The 17410-nt window shown below is 42.0% G+C and overlaps 4 protein-coding genes across 5 annotated transcripts; 1 reads left to right on the forward strand and 3 right to left on the reverse strand.

The window, feature by feature from the left end:
- Window positions 1–231: 231 nt before the first annotated feature.
- Window positions 232–3087, reverse strand: LOC116209631. 2 transcript variants are annotated; one of them, XM_031543330.1, is made up of 3 exons: window positions 2478–3087; window positions 1032–1099; window positions 232–733 (listed from the first exon to the last, which is right to left on the reverse strand). In XM_031543330.1, the coding sequence occupies exons 1-3, from the start codon at window positions 2959–2961 to the stop codon at window positions 719–721; spliced, it is 567 nt and encodes a 188-aa protein (XP_031399190.1). In that variant the 5' UTR covers window positions 2962–3087; the 3' UTR covers window positions 232–718. The 2 variants fall into 2 exon arrangements, 1 of the variants encoding a protein (XP_031399190.1); XR_004157288.1 differs by having other exon boundaries at window positions 241–733; window positions 2515–3081.
- Window positions 3088–3731: 644 nt separating this feature from the next.
- On the reverse strand, window positions 3732–6096 carry LOC116209132. Its single transcript, XM_031542689.1, has 2 exons — window positions 5307–6096; window positions 3732–5200 (listed from the first exon to the last, which is right to left on the reverse strand). The coding sequence occupies exons 1-2, from the start codon at window positions 6094–6096 to the stop codon at window positions 3732–3734; spliced, it is 2259 nt and encodes a 752-aa protein (XP_031398549.1).
- Window positions 6097–8779: 2683 nt separating this feature from the next.
- On the reverse strand, window positions 8780–14221 carry LOC116208063. Its single transcript, XM_031541277.1, has 3 exons — window positions 14082–14221; window positions 11700–11924; window positions 8780–11601 (listed from the first exon to the last, which is right to left on the reverse strand). Exon 3 carries the CDS (start codon window positions 11549–11551, stop codon window positions 9050–9052), a length of 2502 nt encoding a protein of 833 aa, XP_031397137.1. The 5' UTR covers window positions 11552–11601; window positions 11700–11924; window positions 14082–14221; the 3' UTR covers window positions 8780–9049.
- Window positions 13894–15540, forward strand: LOC116208064 (probable disease resistance protein At5g45490). Its single transcript, XM_031541278.1, has one exon. It carries the CDS (start codon window positions 14058–14060, stop codon window positions 15255–15257), a length of 1200 nt encoding a protein of 399 aa, XP_031397138.1. The 5' UTR covers window positions 13894–14057; the 3' UTR covers window positions 15258–15540.
- The last annotated feature ends 1870 nt before the right edge of the window (window positions 15541–17410 follow it).

Here is a 17410-nt window from a genome sequence, read left to right on the forward strand (position 1 = left end):
AGTTCTCCGAGCTAATCCCCAATATTCAAAAAGTTCTCATGTGTTGCTATTCTAGCTCTTAGCTAATCTGGAAAAATACATGCAGGGCGTGAGCTGCATCTCAATAAGTACTATATTCCAAAGTGAAATGAATTAATATATTTTTAAGCAGCCAAATGTTCCTATAAATAATACTAGTATAACCAAGTCCGTCATTTAATTCACTAACATAGCATATTATACAATACATACAAATAATTACTAAATTCATTCTTAAACACTGAATTATCTTTATAACCATATAATAATATTATAATTAACCATTAACTCAGCACCACTCAACACTCATACACTGACTAAATCAAGCTCTAGTAATAACACAGCTTTCACAGAACAACGTCAGACAATCTCAACATTCATCACGTCTCCAGCAATCTCAACAATCATCACGTCTCCAACAATCATACTAGACAAACAATATACAACACAACCAATCAATATAGCCATAGGGTTGCATTTCATTGCAACAGAGTTATGACGGTACCGTGACCCCGCACATCTCATTTATATCATCCTCAACTCCCAATATCCATGTCTCATAAGCGGGGGCTGCCCATTATCCTCCGGTAGTAGGAGTCTAAGCATCCATTTTATATCCCGCCAGATCAGCGGTCTAGGCGTCCCATTTTGTATCCCGCCGGATCAGCGGTCTAGGCGTCCCATTTTGTATCCCGCCGAATCAACGGTCCCATGGCTATAATCAAACAACAATCACAAGCATAAACAATTGCAACCATGCCATCTCACCTCATATATCATCATACACAAACACAATCTCAATCACAGTACAATGGCAGCAAGTTATCATCACAATCAGCGTTCACAATCACACTGCATATCACAAAATAAAATGAAACATAAAAGGCAACATATCTCAAATCAATTCACACAACATAGCAAGATCAATTTCTTAATCTCAACTATCACAATATTTTTCTTCGATAATTTATATAACTATAATACATCATTTTACTAGGGAATAGAGTACTCACAGGACCCCTCAAAAAGATAACTCGATGAGTCGAGCCTTCCAAGGGTATAGTCTCAGTCTCCTCGGCTCCTATAAATCATAAGCATATCAAGAAAACAATTTATAAAAATACTAATTTTATTGATAGGTATCACATTGCCAAATCACACCCCCATGGCCTTGAAAGATCAAAGGAGCCTACAATTTAACCATGCCAATTGAAACGGCCGCTGCACGTTCCATACAGAAGAATCCAACCCATAAAGTAATAAAAGACAAGAAGTCAACTTCTTATAGCAAATTCCACCCCAACTTATATTACAATCTAGTTCATTAAACTACATTAACTTATCTAAACTGGAATAACAATTGATAACTTAGCAGCCCAACAAAGTCGAGAAATGGATGTACTGGCCATAACTATCTAGGCAATTCAGAGCAAAGTATGAGAACAATAACAATTCCACTTTCACTTCCATATGTCAACGTAAATGGTGAAAATTGCTAAGATGCAGCCCATGAATTGCAAGTTGCACCAAAATAAAGGAACAACAGCAAATTACTGAAAAGGTGACCACAACTTGACCATGTCAAATGATATACTTACAGCTAGTGAAAGCTCATGTTAATAACTCCAGAGTTACAGAGAAGCCCACTGGCAAAATGTCAGCATTAATTTTGTATGTAAATCGTCCACTTCATATAGTCAGCAAACAGCAATGACTAATAACCCCAAATGGAAATCCCACAAATGAGCACCAGCGTTTCATCCCCGTTACATATCAGCAACTGACAACAGAAAGCAGCAGTAAACTAATTCACATAACTGAGCCATTACACACAGGCAGCTCAGGTCTCGGACGTTGGTAGAGTAATCTATATAGGCTAACTCTAACGAACAAAATAAAGGCAAACAACATTTCCTTTACTAGCATTTCTTACGATCGCATCACTCCAATCTATCAGAACGTGCTTCATTCAGTTATAAGAAGACCAATTCCGATCTTAGCAAGCCGGCAATTTACCAAATTTCATAGTACCCACTGGCATAGAACCTATTTCTATTATCCAACCCCAACCTCAGCTGCAATGAACTCGAACCAACAATCCCCTACCCAAGGAAACCATCAATTCAAGGAAAAAAAAATCTAAAATCAAGCGAACTCAAGCACCATGAACTATCCATAGTTTACAAGCACACAAGCACATCTATACACACTTAAGTTCGTAACATACACAAGCTTTATCAAACTTTTAACTAATATTGCGCACAATTCAAGGCTTGAACGTAGACCCCATTAACTGAAACCAAAGGGATAAACACGGGGTTCTAGTAACTGATCAGAAAGAAGATTAAAACACATGATTTTTTTTTCTGAATTTGAAATATGATTTTTCTCGTCTTTGCTCGGCAGATTTGTTGTGACCAGAGATCGAGAAAAAAGAAGAACAGAGAAATAACAAGTACCCAAAAAAAAAACAGAGGTCGGAGGAGGGAAGATGACCGTGGAGTCGGGTTTTCGCGGACATGCACGGAGCTTCTTGCTACTTCTCTGGAAGTTTCTCCCGTTTCCCCTCCTCTCCATCCTCTCCGTTTCCCCCTGTTTCTTCCTCAACACCCAGCCCAGAAAAATACAGAGCCAAAAAGGGAAAAGAAAGAACAAATGAAATGAAATATGTTTGGCGGTGGGAAATGGAGTGGTCTCAAGACCACGTGGACCCCTGTCTTTCCAGAAAATAGTTTCTGCTTCTTGTGATTTTAAACTGGACGAGTCAGATCTCTCATTTTCAATATCCAAAATGCTCCGCGATACACATGGATGAGCTAGATGACCAAGAAACCAATGGGGTAACGTCAATCGGTTCCTAACACCGATGGCAGGCATCTGAGCGAGCCCACTCTCACACTGGACCCTCAAGTGAGGCTCTTTCATATATGGGTCAATAAACATGCATATTATGGGGTCACAAACGGGGGGGGGATAGTGGTCTCTGCCAGCAGCAAAGATACACAGGTGGAATGAAAAGCAACCAAGACAGGCCGTACTTGGACAACACAGCAGTCCTAACCCGTGTTTTGTCACCTGTCCACAAAAGTTAGTCCAGTTATGCTGTTGATCTTTACTGTTTATGGTGAGTATTTGCCCTAAGTGATGATCGGGTTCATATACTTGGGACTATGGTTAATGTGGAAATGTGTATATTGCAGATTTTTCGTATCTGCGTGAGTATCTTGTATGCCTTGAAGTGTGTATGATTGCATCTCTCAGTATTCTGATCGTTTCTAGCGAAGTATCTGCCGGAATCTGCAGCAAAGTATCGGTTCATGTTCACTTCGAGGATGAGTCTTTCACAGTAAAGAATGCAGAACTTTCTTGCTCGATTGACTGTGCTTTAGCTTTTGCCCAATAATAAGCAGTAAGGCCCGTGTAATTAACTGATATGCTTGATCTAACGGCAAATCAATCATTCTGTGATATTACTGAATATTTTCTTAGCATGTCGAACGAAATCACAAATATTTTTCAGCATTCTGAAGGACCGATAAACGGATATAAACCCAAAAGCTAATGTAATTGGGTGAGAAATCTGAGAACATACCCTGCTGCAGAAAATTCATGGAAAAGAAGCAGGACAGGTAGAAAATAAGGACATAAGAACAGGAGCCGCAGAGAAGAATCAATTTTGATAAGTGATATTCCTGGAAACCTTCTGAATCTCTTCACTTACCCACCATCAGTTTCGCTCTAGCATGGCCCTCGTTTATCTGGAACTGCTCTCCGATCCCCAAATGGGCCATCAACAGCCAAACCACAGTGACGAACTCCCCACCTTTGCTCAGCACGTGAGCATGAGTATCGGCCCTGCAGTGACTCGCAGCGTAAGACAGAAGCTCGACCCATACCTTGCACATCACCTTCCATTTATCCATCTGGTTGTCCAGCTTCTTCAGCTCCTTGGCCAGAATAGAGGCATCAAACAGAACCGACTTGCTGCGATCTCCCTTCACTGCAATGGGCCTAACATCCGTGTTCACGTCAAGGACCTTCTTACATGCTTTCTTCATTTTTTCATCTTCAGTTGCGACAGAAGCTAGTCCTCCCCGGTCAAAGAACTTCTTGGCCTCAGCATGAGTGTCCCGAAACCTGATCTGCCCGATTCCCGCTACAGCAGACATCATCTTGGGCTGCCTCACCAAGAGATACAGCATGTAGTCGGACAACATCTTGCTGAATTCCCTCTCATTGTTCTGCTCGTTTAAGCTGTTCTCTTCTTCGGTGTAATAGCAGAGATCGGTTGCAATGTGCCAGAGAAGGATGCTCTGGTCGTACTCCACGTTCTTGACGTATTGCATTAGTGAGACTTTCTCGTGATCGATTGCAAAGGAATTGTCTTGGAGGACCCAGTCGCCTTTGGCTTCGCATATTATTTTCGCTGTCTCGGGATCATCTGCGAGTGAGGCCTTCACTATCAACTCATCGAAGATGTACTTCCACAGTGCCTTAGGGAATGCATTCTTCGAGACATATGTCATCTCCTCGGAAATCTCAGTCAAACCCAAGTTATCGAAGACAAACATGAAGATCCTTTCGAAAAGCCAGATAGCATCAGCATACAAGGACCCGATGAAACCCAAATGAGAGCAGCAATATTCATCTAATTTCTCAAAAAATAACTTCAGATATTGCAGCAGTTTCACGATGATGAGGAATGGGGAAGAGATGACAACGCCTATGATGTGGACCATCCAGCCGAAGCAACCCATCGGTTTGCAGATCTTTCGCGGCTTTGCCTTTATGCAATACCCAATGAGATTGTGTGCAGAGATCGACTCTGCCCACCGGCGACACAGCACTGGAGTATCAAACACTTCGTATACAAAATTGTCTTTGTCCCCCGATTTCTTTTCTGGTGATTCTTTGTCCCCCAGTTGGATATCTGAAGTCCTAGGAGTCTTTCTGGTGAGGAAGGAGCTTAGAATTGGACTAAGGCATCGGTTCTTTTTTGGTGATTCTTTTTCCCCCAGTTTGATTTTCGAAGTCCTTGGAATCTTTCTCCTGAGGAAGGAGCTTAGGATTGGCCTAAGGCACCTGTCCACGAAATCGCCCACTGATCCGTCCGTTTTGGCCAACTTCTTGATGTTTGCGACATTCCAGTCAGAGAAGAAGACCATAAACATCGCAATCAAATCTAGAGAGAGCGCCGATGAGCAAGGTGTAGGTGATTCTAACATCGAATCGGTGGAATCCGCCCTTCCCCAATCGGATGAAAATGATAAGGGCTGCTATGACATTACCCAAAGCAAAGAATCGGAAGATGTAGCCCACTAGAGAATGCACCACGACAACTTTAGTGTACAGAGCCTCGTACATGAAATTAAGCTCGATGAGAGCCACATTATAGGCATCATCAGCTGTTCTCGACTGAAAGAAGCTTCTGCTGTAGTTCCGCTCGTGGAAGCTGAAGATGAGGTCGACGATGAGGCCCTTGAAGATCTCATAGAACTGATAAGCATACTTCACAGAATCGATCACGTTGAGGTCCCGTGGAAAGTCATCGAAGGCCGTGGTCTTGGAGCTGTCCTTTTTGGGCTCTGCAATCATATCGATTCGGGTGGGGAGATTGGCCTCCTTCTTGGATGCGTACTCATCCATGAGCTTCGCATAGTTGGGCCCTGGGTCGGGCTTCTTGAGCATGGACGCCTTGTACTTGTCCAGGCTCGCAAGGTACAGCGCTCGGGTCCGTTCTGCGTACTTGACGATCCCTGCAAGGAGCATGAGGATTGTGGGGACGAGGAGCTTGTTGTCCGGGAGGGTCTGGAGGAAGACGTAGAAAGCCGCAAAGACCTGGAACAGAAGCCCAATTAGGTGCCGGAGCCAGAGAGCATTATCCTCGAGAGCAAAGGCAGTAATCGTATCGGGGCCGCCCAAGTGGACAAGCAGGAACGGCGCCCAGAAGGCGAGGAGGTCTCCATTATCGACGGGTTGAGAGTCCTCGCCTTGGCTGTTAGAGATAAGCCCCACGGCGAAGGCTGCTGCCCAGTCCGCAAGCAAGTAGACCGACCAGACAAGGAAGATCATGAACATATTGGAGGTTCGTTTCCTGAAGGGGGCGAAGAAGATGAGGATTGTCTGGAGAGATAGGCTGAGGATAATGAATCCCCGGAGGTTCCATGTGTCCCAGACCTCGGGATTGGATCGAATGCCATGCTCAAGCCCGAATCAAACTGGAGCTGTCACTAAATCTTACTTGTCTTCGCTGCAAAAGTTTAGGAGGAGGATGAGAGGGCTATTGTCTCACAGAAAGACAATTCTTGGAGGGAAATGAGCAAAAAATGATGAGTTCACATACCTTGTCATTTTACAAGAATGAAAACATGGGGAAAAAAACAAAAGAATTATGTCATGGAAGAAACTTGGGAACCCATCTAAGAATCAGATTCAAAATAGATTCTCCCCAATTAAAAGTGAAATGCTCTTATTGGCTCAAATAGAGAAATGCCTCCTGAAAATTCTAAGTTACATTAACTTAAAATGCATGTGCGACACGTACAAGTATTTACTTAGTAAAACTTCAAATGAGTTACTTATACCTCAAGTAAATTATGCAAAAAAAAAAAGTAAATTACTTGAGCTCAAGTAATTTACTTGAAAAAATACGAGTATTTTACTTGGATGTACTGTACATGTATGTTCAACCAAATCTATCAGACACCAATCGCTACCTAGTGGCCCGATTGGTGGCCCAACTCCTAGGAAGACAGACTTGGGTGAAATGACACTCTTTCTAGGTATGGAATTCAGCAGAAAACACATGGAAGTGTTTATCTGCCAAAAGAAGTATCTCAAAGAGATTTTGAAGAGGTTTCAAATGGAGGAGTGCAGAAGTGTCAGCACACCAATGAATCAGAAAGAGAAACTGTAGAAAAATGATGGGACTGATGCTACAGATGGTGTTATCTACAGAAGTTTGATGTATCTGACTACAACAGGGCCAAATATACTGTGTGCAGTGAGTAGACTTTCAAGATTTCTAAACTGTGACAGTTTATGATGGCTGCCAAAAGAGTGGTGAGGTACTTGAAAGGAACCTCGTCCCATGGAGTGAATATTAGCAAAAGTTAAAAGTTTAAGCTACATGGTTATGCAGACAGTGATTGGACAGGATACTTGGATGATATGAAAAGCACTTCAGGTTACTGTCTTTCACTTGGTTCAGCTTGTTTCTCCTGGACTTTCAAAAAGCAAGAAGTAGTGGCACAGTCCATAGCAGAGGTTGAATTCATTGCAACCACAGCAGTAGCAAGCCAAGCAATCTGGTTAAGGAAGTTAATGGAGGATTTGGATATGGGTTCAGAGGAAGCTACTGAAGTATTTGTTGATAATCAGTCTGCAATTGCTGTTTCTCAGAATCCAGTTTTTCATGGCAGGACAAAGCATTTGAAGGTGAAGTTCTACTACCTTAGAGAGGTGCAACAATCTGGAGAAGACAAATAGGTCTACTGCAAGACTGAGAATCAGTTGGCTGATTTGTTCACTAAGTCATTTCATGTTACAAGCTTTGAGTGTCTTAGAGAGAAGGTTGGAGTGTGCATCAGTGCCTGATCCAAAGAGGAATGTATAGAGATTGGATCAAGTCACTAATCCAACTCATGTCTAGTTGTCAGTTTGTTTCATGCTTATCTAGTTCAGTAAGGCAGTTATGTTTGTCTGTTTGATCCAAGACAGTTTATGTTGTTTGAATTTCAAATATTAGCCGTAGGAAGCAGTTACTTTCAGTTGTTTTATGTTCTTATATGTAAGAAGGGTCGATGATGTAAAAGATAGAACAGTTAATGAACAAAAACCTTTCATCATCTCCTTTCTCAGTTCTCTCTCAGTTCTGTCTACTGTTCTGCAACACTTGCAGACTTGTGAGTGAGTGAAACACTAAGAGAGTGATTGAAGTGAGGAAAGTAACAGTTTCCTCGGTTTCCAACTTAATTAGCTCCCTTACCTCTCCATTATTCCTCTACAATGTGAGGACGAGAGAACTATGGTTAAGAAACGTTCATCTCCGATATCATGTGAATGTTTACGAATGAATTTCTGTTGACTTATGGAGCAAAAAATTGTTCGAACTTATGAGAAGAACACGTGGACCTGCAGCTGTGACTTCTCCATGTTGGTCGACTATTGTAGAGGCTGTCTATATACCAAAAATTTCCTATTCCAAAGCGATAAATGTCTCATGTGATGCTGTTTCACATATGGGTCAGTAAACATGCATATTATGGGGCCACAAACGGGGGGTTGTGGTCTCTGCCAGCAGTAAAGCCACACAGGTGGAATGAAAAGCAACCAAGAAGGGTCGTACTTGGACAACACAGCAGTCCTGACCCGCGTTTTGTCACCTGTTCACAAAAGTTAGTCCAGTTATGCTGTTGATCTTACTGTTTATCGTGAGTATGATTGGGCAATTGTGCTAAGTGGAAATCGGGTTCATATATTTGGGACTATGGTTAATGTAGAAATGTGTATATGGCAGATTTTTCGTGTCTGCGTGAGTATCTTGTATGCCTTGAAGTGTGAATGATTGCATCTCTCAGTATTCTGATCGTTCCTAGCGAAGTATCTGCTGGAATCTGCAGCAAAGTATCGGTTCATGCTCACTTCGAGGATGAGTCTTTCACAGTAAAGAATGCCAAACTTTCTTGCTCGATTGACTATGCTTTAGCTTTTGCCCAATAATAAGCAGTAAGGTCCGTATAATTAACTGATATGCTTGATCTAACGGCAAATCAATCACTCTGTGATATTACTGAATATTTTCTCTGCATGTCGATCAAAATCACGAATATTTTTCAGCATTCTGAAGGACTGATAACCCGATATAAACTCAAAAGCTAAGGTAACTGGGTGAAATCTGCAAACATGCCCTGCTGCAGAAAATTCATGGAAAAGAAGCAGGACAGGTAGAAAATGAGGACATAAGAACAGGAGCCGCAGAGAAGAATCAATTTTGATAAGTGATATTCCTGGAAACCTTCTAAATCTCTTTTCACTTACCCACCATCAGTTTCGCTCTGGCATGACCCTCGTTTATCTGGAACTGCTCTCCGATCCCCAAATGAGCCATCAACAGCCAAACCACAGTGACGAACTCCCCACCTTTGCTCAGCACCTGAGCATGAGTATCGGCCCTGCAGTGACTGGCAGCGTAAGACAGAAGCTCGACCCATACCTTGCACATCACCTTCCACTTATCCATCTGCTTGTCAAGCTTCTTCAGCTCCTTGGCCAGAATAGAGGCATCAAATAGAACTGACTTGCTTCGATCTCCCTTCACTGCAATGGGCCTAACGTCCGTGTTCACATCGAGGACCATCTCACATGCTTGCTTCATTTTTTCATCTTCAGTTGCGACAGAATCCAGTCCTCTCCTGTCAAAGAACTTCTTGGCCTCAGCATGAGTGTCCCGAAACCTGATCTGCCCGATTCCCGCTACAGCAGACATCATCTTGGGCTGCCTCACCAAGAGATACAGCATGTAGTCGGACAACATCTTGCTGAATTCCCTCTCATTGTTCTGCTCGTTTAAGCTGTTCTCTTCTTCGGTGTAATAGCAGAGATCGGTTGCAATGTGCCAGAGAAGGATGCTCTGGTCGTACTCCACGTTCTTGACGTATTGCATTAGTGAGACTTTCTCGTGATCGATTGCAAAGGAATTGTCTTGGAGGACCCAGTCGCCTTTGGCTTCGCATATTATTTTCGCTGTCTCGGGATCATCTGCGAGTGAGGCCTTCACTATCAGCTCATCGAAGATGTACTTCCACAGTGCCTTAGGTAATGCATTCTTCGAGACATATGTCATCTCCTCGTAAATTTCAGTCAAACCCAAGTTATCGAAGACAAACATGAAGATCCCTTCGAAAAGCCAGATAGCATTAGCATACAAGGACCCGATGAAACCCAAATGAGAGCAGCAATATTGACCTAATTTCTCAAAAAATAACCTCAGATATTGCAGCAGTTTCACGATGACGAGGAATGGGGAAGAGATGATGACGCCTATGATATGGACCATCCAGCCGAAGCAACCCATCGGTTTGCAGATCTTTCGTGGCTTTTCCTTTATGCAATAACCAATGAGATTGTGTGCGGAGATCGATTCTGCCCACCGGCGACACAGCACTGGAGTATCAAACACTTCATATACAAAATTGTCTTTGTCCCCCGATTTCTTTTCTGGTGATTCTTTGTCCCCCAGTTGGATATCTGAAGTCCTAGGAGTCTTTCTGGTGAGGAAGGAGCTTAGAATTGGACTAAGGCACCGATTCTTTTTTGGTGATTCTTTTTCCCCCAGTTTGATTTTTGAAGTCCTAGGAATCTTTCTCCTTAGGAAGGAGCTTAGGATTGGACTAAGGCACCTGTCCACGAAACCGCCCACCGATCGGTACCTTTTGGCCAAGTTCTTGATGTTTGCAACATTCCAGTCAGAGAAGAAGACCATGAACATCGCAATCAAATCTAGAGCAACAGCACCAATGAGCAAGGTGTAGGTGATTCTAACATCGAATCGGTGGAATCCGCCCTTCCCCAATCGGATGAAAATGATAAGGGCTGCTATGACGTTACCCAAAGCAAAGAATCGGAAGATGTAGCCCACTAGAGAATGCACCACGACAACTTTAGTGTACAGAGCCTCGTACATGAAATTAAGCTCGATGAGAACCACATTATAGGCATCATCAGCTGTTCTCGACTGAAAGAAGCTTCTGCTGTCATTCCGCTCACGGAAGCTGAAGATAAGGTCGACGATGAGGCCCTTGAAGATCTCATAGAACTGATAAGCATACTTCACAGAATCGATCACGTTGAGGTACCGTGGAAAGTCATCGAAGGCCGTGGTCTTGGCGCTGTCCTTTTTGGGCTCTGCAATCATATCGATTCGGGTCGGGAGCTTGGCCTCCTTCTTGGATGCGTACTCGTCCATGAGCTTCGCATAGTTGGGCCCTGGGTCGGGCTCCTTGAGCATGGACTCCTTGTACTTGTCCAGACTCGCAAGGTACAGCGCCCGGGTCCGTTCTGCATACTTGACAATTCCTGCAAGGAGCATGAGGATTGTGGGGACGAGGAGCTTGTTGTCCGGGAGGGTCTGGAGGAAGACGTAGAAGGCCGCAAAGACCTGGAACAGAAGACCAATCAGGTGCCGGAGCCAGAGAGCATTATCCTCGAGAGCAAAGGCAGTAATGGTATCGGGGCCGCCTAAGTGGACAAGCAGGAATGGCGCCCAGAAGGCGAGGAGGTCTCCATTATCAGCGGGTTCATTGTCCTCGCCTTGGCTGTTAGAGATGAGCCCCACGGCGAAGGCTGCTGCCCAGTCCGCAAGCAGGTAGGCCGACCAGACGAGGAAGATCATGAACATATTGGAGGTTCGTTTCCTGAAGGGGGCGAAGAGGATGAGGATTGTCTGGAGAGATAGACTGAGGATGATGAATCCCCGGAGGTTCCATGTGTCCCAGACCTTCCGGACTTCTTTTGGGATTGGATCGAATGCCATGATCAAGCCCGAATCAAACCGGATCTGTCACTAAATCGTACTTGTCTTCGCTGCAGAGTTTAGGAGGAGGATGAGAGGGCTATAGTTCTCACAGAAAGTCAATTCTTGAAGGGAAATGAGCAAGAAATGATGAGTTCACATCCCTTACCTTGTCATTTTACACTGACGCTGAAAGTTTCACCCAATATACATTGACTTGGAACGATGACTTCAGGGTCCAAAGAGAAAAACAGAACAGAACAGAGGAGCCTGTGTATCACTGCTTTCAAGAATGAACAACGGAGCTAGAGCAATGGATATTAGTTTCTACAGTGTGACCACGAGGAGCCATCCGCTTGACTCAGACTAATCTTGCCCAAGGGTAGGGTTAGCCCTGATCACGAGGAGTAGATATTGTGGTTTAATCCACAAAGGGCACCTTTGTTTGTTCAGAAAGGGGAGGCAAAAACAATATGAATTGAATCCAACATGGTTAGTTCAAGTAATTTGACGTTTGTTCCCCTTAATAATATGTTTCGGGTTTGAGTGCTATAAATGGATAAAATTTATGCCGGGAGAGCTTTACATCTTAGTAGGCTAACTTTGCTCAAAGTGGATGACTGAATTTCTGAATACCATGATATATACCAGAAAAAAAAATACAAGAATATGAAGTTAAAAAGAAAAAAGAAATAAGAAATAAATATGCCCATGTGACTGCTTGTGTCCCTTAATGAACCGTCCCCATTTGGAACCGAAGAACCTCCCAAAGACTAATTGCCTGATTGGCCCACCACCTACCAGTTAATGTTATTGCAATGTGAGCTTTTTGACTGTAACAATATACTCGCGATTAGTCTCCTCATATGTGCATAAAAAGAATTCAGCGGATCTGTCACTGTAACTAGGTTTTTCACTGTAAGGGGGCCCAGAAGGCGGGGACGTCGTGCTATCGACCGGTTCCAATTCATTCCCTCAGCTGTTAGAGATGAGGCCCACAGCAACAGTTCACAATAAAATAAGTGAACCAGACCACGAAGATAATCTATATGGACGATGTTCTACTGGAGCAGAGAGCTTAAGGATTGCTTGGGACTAAGGCTTAGGATGATATATTGTGGAGATTCCGTCCACCGTGTTTGCCGCCGGAGGTTCCGCCCTCCATTTTCGATCCTCACGGTTCCACAGGAAAGTAACATAGCTGTGATTGTGAGTGATAAGTGAGGGATTCTGCTCAGCCGGCGAAGTCGGTAAATAAATAATGAATTGAAGTCACAAGTTGGTCTATCATTTTGAATTTAATAACTTTGCCATTTAAATTTGCCCAAATAAACAACGACTGTCTCGATAAGCTCCAAAATAAACAATAACTTAAAGGGTCACTTCAGGATTTAAAAGAATAGGAAAATCATCAATTTCAAGAATGAAAACATGGGGAAAAAACAAAAGAATTATTTCATGGAAGAAACATGGGAACCCATCTTGGAATCAGATTCAAAATAGATTTTCCCCAATTAAAAGAGAAAAGCTCTTATTCGCTCAAATAAAGAGATACCTACTGAAAATTCTAAGATACATACACTTAAAATGCATGTAAAACACGTACTAGTATTTACTTAATAAAACTTCAAATAAATTACCTATCCCTCAAGTAAATTAAGCAAAAAAAAAAAGAAGAAGTAAATCACTTGAGGTCAAGTAATTTACTTGAAAACATACGAGTATTTTACTGGTATGTACTGTACATGTACTTTCAACCAAATCTATCACCCCTATCGCTACCTACTGGCCCCATTGGTGGCCCAGCTCCTAAGAAGACGCGCAATGTGAGAGTTGACCGTTGAATGCAAAAATATCCTCCCCATAATAAAAGGGGAAAGCAAATTAATAATTTTATTTATATAATATTTATTTATTCTGATGGGTGCGAACTAAATCATTCTTGTCCTCATGCACCAGCTAATAATTGTAATAATCAATGAATAGAATTTGCAAGTGGTGAGTCACCCGCTTTGTTTGGTTTATAAATAAAAAGAATTTCCCTTTTCAACTCAACTTTATTCTTTTTCAAATTCAACACCAGAATCTTTATTATTTTATATTTTTTTCATTTAATAATAATATTTTATTGATATATTTTCTTAATTATTTTTTTAAAAAAATTTAATAATAAATTTTTCGTCTATTTTCAATATCTACATATATATGTATATTCTTATTCATTCATAGCTTTCTCATCACTTGTAATCATTATACAAAATCTAGTTAAATTAGATCATGATCTAATTCAAAAGGCAAGCTAAATTGTCCATTTCTTTTATTTTCATTGGCAAATAAAGTAAAGCAATATTTGGATAAAAAGTTCAGAATTTCTTGTTCAAGAAAATAAGGGTCTCTTGGGAAAGTCGACTTGCAACAGTTCTGTTCACCCTCAAACATATTCATCCAAGCCCATCAAGAAACCAGAGCAAATCATACTTCCACTTCTCGTGTATCGTCCGGGTGGACATATCAAGAACAGTCGGGAATGGAGAATGAGATTGACAAATACCTGATCAAAAAGTTCGAGAATGTTGTTGATGCTACAGACAGCAAGGGCAACCCCAAGATCTCCTTGCACAGTCAGTTTGATGAACTGAAGGTCCTGCTGCAGACGAATATCAAGTCGTGTACCTCTCAGGATAATTCCTCTGCGGGTAAATTTTCCAAGGAGACATCGATCCGTCACAACCTTTACTATCTGAACAACATCCTGACCGAGTGCCAAACAACATCCAAGAACCGCATCTTCGGCAATCTCAGCATTCAGAGGCGCTTGAAGAGAATCAAGGAGGAGATCAGGACCGCCAGCTTGAATCCAAAGCAGGGATCGACCCAGAAAGGGACCCAGCAAGACAGAAACAGCGGCGGGTCATCGAGCGGAAAATCTCAATCCTTCCGCCGGAGCTATCCTGCTGCAGACCTTGAGAAGATTTACGGGTTTGATGATGAACTGGCATATCTCAACAAATCTCTGATGAACAAATCTCTGATTCCAGAGGTTCAGTTCAAGGCGATCGGGATCGTGGGCATTGGGGGGATCGGGAAGACGACTCTGTGCTGGAAGTTCTTCAATAGCGAAGTGGTGATGGCCCACTTTGCTCCTAGGATTTGGGTTTCTGTTTCGAGGGGGCCAGATGAAGACACGGATGCCATAAAAGTGGCAATCCTGAAGGAGATGTTACTGCAAATAGGGGCCGAAGAAGAGGTCATTCAGAGTGATCTTTCCGGTCATCGAATTGGGGGGCTTCTCAGTTTACTTCACCAGCATCTGTGGGGGAAGAGATATTTGATTGTTTTCGATGACGTTCGTTTTGATGATTTTCACAAAAACAAAGAATGGTACCAGGACTTGGAGACTTGCCTTCATGGAAAGGAATGGGAGAAGAAGCTCGCCCATGGACTGCCAAAAGGTCATGGAGGGACAGTGATTGTTACGAGCCGGAGCGAGGAAGTGGTGAAGAAGATGGTGGGAAGGGAAAATCTGCATCGGAAGATGCCCCTTAATGATGAACATTGCTGGCATATATTCACAGATGCAGCTGGTCGAGATGTCAATAACAAGGAACTGAGAGAGGAAATCAAGGAGAAATGCAAGGGCGTTCCATTGGCTGCAAAGGTGATGGGTCAGATCGTGAGGAAACACTTTCAAGAGCAATCACAGAACGGAAACGTCAATCCACAGTAAATTATGCATTTAGAAGACATGGTAGGCATCACTATGCTCAGGCATGTCACTCTCGTTTCCTTACCACTATAAATGCCCGATTTCTTTTTCCCTTTTCTTCGAGTGACATCTTTTAAGAACTTTGTCATTAGTGAACTGAGATATCCATAAGTTATTTCTACACATTTCATCCCACTTCAGAACTATAAACTTGGGAAAGGATTTTTATCTGAGGTAACTTCTTGTAATATTGTGTATGAGCATGGACCACTGCCTTGAAATGTGAACGGATCTTAGTCAGCAATTCAACCTTTTCCTCGATAAAGTATCAAAGTTTAAAGAGTGCCGCGGCTTTCGGGCAATCTTCAAGCATGCGTTCCTTTAGAAGTGCATTGGATAACCAAAAAGAGAAAACAAGATATTTTCGCAGGTGTATCCATCTAAAATTAATTGGACCAGATAGACTAAACGACAGGTATTACGAAAAGGACAATGAAAAGCAACAGATTGAATAATATTAAGGAAAGGAATAACTTGTTTTTGAGCTGAGTAATAAAAACAGAGCTTCTGAGAACTGTATTCAGGGAATTGGGAGAACACATCATTATGCATATGTCCAAGTTTGCAATACTAATATAGAGAACCGGCAAAAAGGTCGATTCGTAGTATTTGCAGAAGTTGTAAATAGTTACGAAGATATATGCCGAGCATAAGCCTAGTGAAAAACTGAAAATTGGCCATGATCTGAATAGACTGCATCAACCATGATAATCGGCTAACATGGGACCCAACATAGTCGAATTTGCAAATCTACTGGTAATTAGGTGATATATAATTTAAGATCAAAGATCAGACAAACTTATGTTAGGTGATTAATAAAATAAAGCAAGTGCAAGCGCAACTAGAGAACAAAATAAAGACTAACAGCTGTAATATAGACTCAAACTTCCGAAAACTTTATTCTGGGAATTGGAGACATCAATTGACATGCATATGCCCGAGTTCTCAATACTAATATAGAGAACCGATTAAGGCCGTTTTCTAGTATTTGCAGAAGTTGCAAATGGTCACAAAATATATGCAGAATGAAAGCTTAGTGAAAAGCTGAAACCGCGAGAGTTGGCTATGATCATATTAGACTGCATCAACCACGATAATCGGCCAACATGGGATCTGACATCATCTAGAGTTCCAGTTGGAGACTGGCTTCTGACCCTAATCCATTGAATTAGCTTTCACTTCTGCAGAGGCTCCATTTGAGATAAGCAGACCGAAGACCCTGACATGATATGAGACAAACTCATGTTAGGTGATCAATAAAATAAAGCAAGTGCAAGCTCAATTAGAGAATAAAATAGAGACTGTGCTGTGGCATAGCAGATGGAGGTATTATTGGACCAGATGAAACCTTATGCAGGTGTGAATTGAATATGCCAGTCCTGCTACATTTTAAAAGAATCATTCCCGGTCAAGGTCCAATGTTAGGAAGCAGTTAAAAAGATGTATACTAATCCATGTTCACATTGAATGTCTACCACTTCGAAGCTTCCCTAGGATCCTTCAATAGACTTGATATTTGAACATCTCAAATTCAACATATAGAACTGCAGGAAAGTGAGGGAAACTACATAACATGGCCTAATATTCCCGATGCCAGGGCATGTCTTTCATGTTTCTGAAGACGGGAGACAGTATAAGGACTGTGAAGAAAGCATGTACTTGTTTTTATTATCCGGCTCGTTTCTTCAAGCATATGTTACCCAGTGTGCAAAACCTAGCTTTAGTTTTACTACTAAGATCAGTCAAGAAATTCCTTGATGCTACAAATATCAAGCTGAGAATCAAATTCAGATTGATGACGCGAATTCTCTCAACTTTTAAGGAAAGTATTGAAGATTTATAATTGTTCCAGTGAGCACGCAAAAAACTGGAAACAGCATTCATAGGCACAGTTCCTTAACTGTCAAGTGGTAAGCCTGACAGTGCAGCTGCAGCACTCTCGTGCAAACGCGAAGTATAATACAGAATGCATTGCACTATCACTTATCAGTGAACAAAATTTGTTTCTCGAAGGAAAAGAATACAAAACGTAACCCTTTCAATGAAACCTCATTATTTCAAGAAATTGTAACAATCGAAAGAAATCCATGAACAATGAAGCAATATCCACAAAA

Source organism: Punica granatum, chromosome 5 (genome assembly GCF_007655135.1).
Source record: "Punica granatum isolate Tunisia-2019 chromosome 5, ASM765513v2, whole genome shotgun sequence".
Lineage (NCBI taxonomy): Eukaryota > Viridiplantae > Streptophyta > Magnoliopsida > Myrtales > Lythraceae > Punica > Punica granatum.